The following is a 6,371-nucleotide window of genomic DNA, read 5'->3' on the forward strand; positions in this document are numbered from 1 at the left end:
AAATATAACTACTGCCTAAGTATATGACCTTTTCTTCAAAAATTGAGTAAAAACATTAGAGTAGCAAGGTGACTGTAAAAACACAGAGCCTTTAGGGCCAAGATATGACAACATTCTTACATTAAAAAGATCTTTTACCCTCATTTCAGGTTGGGCCATTAGCGATTACAATTCAAGGGAAAAGCCAGTAACCAACCTTAGAATTCTAAATTACCCCAAATATCTGACTAGAATGAAAAAGATAAATGACATGATAGCTTAAATTGCTGGGGCAGATAAAAAATGGTAACATTTCTCCTAGGAGGAAGCACAAATAAATAGATAAATAAATAAATGGAGTTGATGTGCCATACATATCAATTTCCCTGCTGCCTCCGGACCTCTGTCCAACCCTTAGGCAACGCATATACAATATTTTCCAGAATATGCCCAAACCTTCCCATCTAAGCTACCTGCACAATGCAAAAACCTGAGGATGTTTGGGGGAGGAGGAAGAGAGGACAGCGTCAAGTCAGTAATTATTTGTATACTTATATTAGACTACCTCACTTCAGGGCTAACTTAAATCATATTTGCCCCTTAGTCAGTACAATATAGTGCTCCAAATTAGCAAATATAGTTTGTACAAGAAGTCACTTCGTTTACTACAGTAGTAAAGAGAACTTATGGGAAGCAAAGTGGAAAGGAGGGTGTGTGTGTGTGTGTGTGTGTGTGTGTGTCTATGTCTGTGTGTCTGTCTCTGATTGTCTGACTGTCCAAGGCTGTTTGCTCATGTATGAGAGAAGAGGGAGCAGGGAGGGAGGTACATGCCTGCTTCTTTTAAATCCCTTTAAAAAGAAACCTACCAAGATATATAAGCACCCTTAAAGTTAAGCCATCTATTTGAAGGAAGAAGCACTAGGTGTCTCTGCCAGCTGAAGGCAGGCAGAGCCAGTGAGGAACAAAACCCGAAAAGGGGGAGGGGGGAGGAGAGATGGCTCAACACCCTTAAGCATCATAAAATTGCATTTTCTAATATAACTCTCTTAACTTGAAAAAAAAAAAACCAACCACGCAATCTGCCCCCGTAACCCTCCTCTTCCTGTCCTCCAATCTAAGGTGGCTTAAAGCAAGTAGGAAACATTTGGGGGCTTCCCCCCTCACTCAACCCCCCATCTCTTTACCCCCCTAACAAAGAAGCCCTGAAAAGAGGGAAAGGATTAGGCAAAAAGACTGGCAAAATGAAGAGGGGAAAACAAAACCCCCAAACAACAAAACCCCCAACCTACCACTGCTGTTCCAAGTCCCAGTCCCTGAAAAAGTCGAATAGATCCATAGCGGTGGGCTGGGGAGCCTCTCCAGAATTACTGGCAGCTGCCCCCGGCTCAGCAGCCGGCTCCTTGCCCCGGCTCCAAGTGAGCGGCCAGCCTAGGCGAGCGGCAGTAATTGCCTAAGGTGACTGCCCGCAGTCTGAGGAAGTGTCCGTCCGCCTGCCAGGCTGCCCCCTCGCTCAGCCTCCGGAGTGGAGTGGAGTGAAGTGCAGTGGCCACTGGCCGTGGCAGCGGCCAGTGGCGCGAGGCTGAGGGCGAGGTGGCGCGAGGCGCCCGGGGCTGCGCTGAGCCGCGCCGCTCTGCTCGGGCTCCCGCTCCGGCTCTTGCCCTCTCTCGCTGCCTGGCTCGAGCTCTCACTCCCAGCGCCACGATGCTACGTCCAGCTCAGGCTGCTGCTAGTGCTGCTGCTGCTGCTGCTGCTGCTGCCGCCGCCGCCGCTGCTGCTGCTGCTGCGGCTGTTGCCGCCTCAGCCGCAAGCTCAGCCGGCCGGCTGACTGCCTGCGAGAAAGAGGCAGGAGCGGCAGCAGCACCGGCGGCGGTGGCGGCGGCAGCATCACATACACACACTCACGCAGACACACGCGCGCGCGCGCGCACACACACACACACACACACACACACACACACACACACACACACACACACACAAGGGACAATTGGGGGGGGTGGAACCTGATCAGCCAGAAGCTGCTATATGCAGCCCACACAGTATCATCTCTTAGATCTGCCCAGGGGCCCCCGACCCCTACCCAGTCCTGACAGGGCCTCTGGCTCCACCTCTGTCAAATCAGCTGTCGGGGGGGAGGAAGAGGTAAGACGGGGAATAGGACACGGGGTCTACTGAACCCCAGCTGCTAGTCACCTGGCTCTCAGCAAGCAATCATTTCTCTCCCCAAATCGTTCCCCAGTCCCCCCAAGGTCCAGGGCTATTCTGATGGGAAGAACAGGGAAAGAGGATGTAAACTGTCACTGACAGCAGCAATGATAATTCTCCAGGCTGCCGGGAAGAGAAGGGGCTGACTTCCAAAAGCCTGGGGACTTGTTCCTGGGGAAAGGGGGGACTGAGGGAGCACAAGCCCCCAGGCGGCCCGCACAAAGTTCGAGGAGAGCTTAGTGGCCTGCACGCGCCGTTCGTTCACAAGGTGATCGATCGATTAACAAGCATTTCTTTAGCGCTTGTGTGCCTGGCAACGTTCAGACCTTATTGCAGATACAAACACAAGAGTAAAAACAGTCCCGGCCCTCGAAGAGATTTCAGTTTAGTGAAGGGAGTGTAAACAGATGCAAGGTAATCGGGTAGCGGTGAAGAGATTACACAAGAAAATGGCTCTAGAGCGGAGGTTTGAAGAAAACTCGGGGTTCTAGGGGCCTGAGAGGAGGACAGAGTACCTTGTGAACAAGAGGGGACAGCCAGGGGAGAGGCAGACAGACAGGAAATGAACGGGTGTGTGGGAAGAAAAGTGAGAGACCAGCTGGCATGAAGGTAAGATGTGTAATAAGGCTGGCAAGGTAGAGTGAGGTAGATTGATGAGAAAGGCCCAACTGAGAAGTTTATATTTGATCCTGGAGATAATAAGGAGTTAGTGGAGTGACTCTCCTGCCCCATGCCCAAGGATGACCAGCACTTAGACAAAGAACTGGCAAGCAGTACTTCCTCTGACTCCTGGAAAGCAGTGGACTGGGAAATGGAATCTCTAAGTTTGGAATGCAGGTGCCACCCATAAGTTACCAGGTGCCTTAGGCAAAAGCTCTCAGACTCACTGCCTTCCTCTGCTAAATGGACTCCAGGCTTGCATGAAACAGACCTGCTTTAGCCTCTGTTCAGCTGTCTTTAGTATTTTTTTTTCACCATTCAACTGACAGTTTGTTCCACACCACCTCACCCTCCCTTCCACGTTCAAATAGCTTCCTTCCCTTCTTCCCACTAGGCAAATGCACAAAGAGGGAAATCACTCTAAGAATCACCAATCTTCTACTTCAAAAAAGAGGCAGGTCCAAGTAGAATAGAACCTGGGAATATCAGATAAGAGCATCAGGCTGAAACAAGGAAGTCCAGAGGGGGCATGTCAGACAGAGGCCTCCAACCCAAGTCTTTTGCCTCGGAATCCTCAGCTATTTCCTCTGGACCATACTGCTAAGAAATGGAGAATGAGGCCCATCTCTTGCCTTCATTGTGCTGCTGGATCTGTCCCTTGGAGATAATACTTTTATGCACTGACAGATACCAATAAAGTTTTAAAATAACAATGAGAGATTCCATATAATCACACAAGCTCAGATTTCAAAGGGACATTCCAGGCTACTGAGTCCAATCTGTACCTGATCTGGTGCACATCCCATTAGGGTGATCATGTAACCTACTCCTGAAGCTGTCCAGTGATAGCACGCTCACTAACTCCTGAATCAGCCTGCTCTACATCTGTTGCTCTCTAACTTCCTATTACTCCTAGTTCTGCCTTCTAAAGCAAAAAGGAAAGAAGGAAACATGCATTTATTAACCACTTACTATCTTCCAGGTGCTTTACAAATATCTCATTTGATCCTCACAGAATCCCTGGGAGGTGTGTACAATTGCTATTCTCATTTTACAGTTGAGCAAACTAAGGCAGATGGAGGCTAAATGACTTGTCCAGAGTCACATAAGATAGTATGTATCTGAGGCAAAATTTGAATTCAGATCTTACAGTGCTTCCCACAGTACCAGGCATATAAGTGGGCACTTATATAAATGATTTTAGATTAATGCCAGGCCCAGCACTCCATGCCACCTAGAACAAATCTGGCCACTTTTCTACATCACACAATGTCAAATACTTGAAGATAGTTCTTGTGTCCTCCCTAAAAGTTTTCTCTCATAAAGGCTAAATGTTCCCAATTCTGCCAATTTATCTCCTTTGTGGCATGGTTATGATTTCCCTCATCATTCTGGTCACCATTTTAAAGTACTTTCACTCTTATCTCATTTAATTTTCTCAACCATACAAGTATTGCTCTTTTTTTTAACTGAAGTACAGAAGGTGATTTTTTTGTTTTCTTTTAGAGATGACAGCATTATACACAGTGATGAAAAGGACCTAAGAGGACATCTAGACCAACCCCAGGCCAGGGAGGTTAAGAGATTTGCTTGAGCTTACATACAGTGGTGGAGCCTGAACCAGGGCTCAGGTCCCCTCTTCCTAGGAGCCCATGCTGATGTTCATCAGTTCTAAATACAAGCTTTTAAGGAATGGAGCACACCTGCTCAAAAAGCACAAAACTGGATAGTAGGTGCTTAATAATAGTGGAGAATAAAAACTTGTAGGGTGAACCAGTAGTTATTACCAGAAGAAAGTCCTAACATATACAATCATATTTCAAAGGGTGATTCTCTAGCTTTCGTGCTTTAAGAGAATGTAGCTATTAAGACAAAGTAGAAAAATAGTGTGAGGTGAGGGAGAAAAAAGCACCAGTCCATAATTAGAGCTCATGTAAGATCCTTATGTCTCCATCACCCTTGTACTGGTAGGAAGAAGGAACAGAAACAGAAAATACCAACCACACAGTTGTAGTCAACAAGCACTTATTCGGTATTTACTATGTACCAGGCTCTGGGGACGGAAAAAATGAACAAAACCAGCCCCCAGCAGGGAGGCCAATGGATCCCACTGAATGTATCATATATAGAGAAGGGAATAAGGTGTGAGAAGGTTACAAAGGTAGGAAGGCGGAAGCTTATAAAAAGCTTCAAATGGCAAACAGAAGTTTATATTTGCTTGCTGAGATCATAAGTAACCACTGGAACTCATTGAGAGCATGTGTGACATGGTTAGATTATACTGTAGGGAAATCACTTTGGCAGCTGAGTAGAGGATAGACTGAAGTGGGGAGACTTGAGGCACGGAGACCAACCAGAAGGCTACTGAAAGAGTCCAGGTGAGAGGTGATAAGGGCCTATGCTAAAGAAGTGAACTTGTGAGTGGAGGTATGTTGAAAGGCTAGAAACAATCAGATTTGACAACATGTTGGATATTTGGGTTGGGGGTCCTAGTGAGGGGTCAAAGATGACAACAAGGTTCAGGACGGGATGGATGAGGAAATGGCATTTCACTTTACAACAGGAAAGCTGGAAAGATGGGAAGATGGGGAGAAAGATAATGAGTTTGTCAAGGTTGTGATAATGTACCTAGGAGACATTCATTTCTAGATGTCCAAAAGTCAGTTGGGTATGTGAGAAAAGAGCTCAGGAGAGCCACAGAGGCACCACTTTACTACTACTACCACTACTACTACTACTACTACCACTACTACTAACTACTACTACTACTACTACTACTACTACTACTACTACTACTACTATCACTACTACTACTACCAACAACAACAAAAATAATAGCACTTATATGGTGCTTAACACTTAGCACAGTACTTCACATATATCATCTCATTTGATATTACTTGAAACCAAAGTGCCTGGGGGACTGAGAAAAGAGATAAGTGGGCCTAGGGAATGACCTGGAAGAGAGCAAGAGTGAAAGTGACCCTAGGGAGGAGAAGCAAGTACATTCTCATCATGGCTCAGTATTACCTGAGCAAAGCCTCTCAGTAGTACAGTGGAAAAAGAAGTCAGATAACCTGCATTACAACACAGGTTTTTTCCCCACTTATTAGATATGCAACATTAGCATACAGTCACTTAACCGTTTGGGCCTCAGTTTCCTCATCTGAAGACTGAGGGCATTGGACTAGATGACCTCTGACATACCTTTCCATCTCTATCCCTATGATCCTTTGATTTCAGGACAGTGTCTAGGAAAACAGAAGTAGAGGAATAACCTCTGAGTCCCCAACATCACAACCAACCTTTATCAAGTATCTATGTGTCAACTACTGTGCCCAGAGTGAATATAAAAAGAAAAATAAAGAAACATGCTCCCTGCCCTCAAGGGGCTTATGTTCTCCTCACAAGGTATGACATGTTAACATGCAAACTGATACAAGGGACAGTGGGATGGGTATAAGATAGAATTCCAACATAAGAGAATACCTGTAAGTTTACTTTTGCCACTAAAGGCTTAACAGGTT

At 46.1% G+C, this 6,371-nt stretch overlaps 1 protein-coding gene across 1 annotated transcript in view; it reads right to left on the minus strand.

The window, feature by feature from the left end:
* AFF2 (ALF transcription elongation factor 2) overlaps nt 1–1,862 on the minus strand; it is a 499,551-nt gene extending 497,689 nt beyond the window's left edge. Inside the window, exon 1 of the mRNA XM_020974795.2 lies at nt 1,269–1,862. Within this exon, the coding sequence (XP_020830454.1) occupies nt 1,269–1,315 (47 nt within the window). The 5' untranslated portion in view covers nt 1,316–1,862. The remainder of the gene's footprint in view (nt 1–1,268) is intronic.
* Nucleotides 1,863–6,371: the final 4,509 nt, after the last annotated feature.

The sequence above is a fragment of the Phascolarctos cinereus genome, unplaced genomic scaffold (assembly GCF_003287225.1).
Source record: "Phascolarctos cinereus isolate Bilbo 61053 unplaced genomic scaffold, phaCin_HiC Scaffold_8;HRSCAF=390, whole genome shotgun sequence".
Classification (NCBI taxonomy): Eukaryota; Metazoa; Chordata; class Mammalia; order Diprotodontia; family Phascolarctidae; genus Phascolarctos; species Phascolarctos cinereus.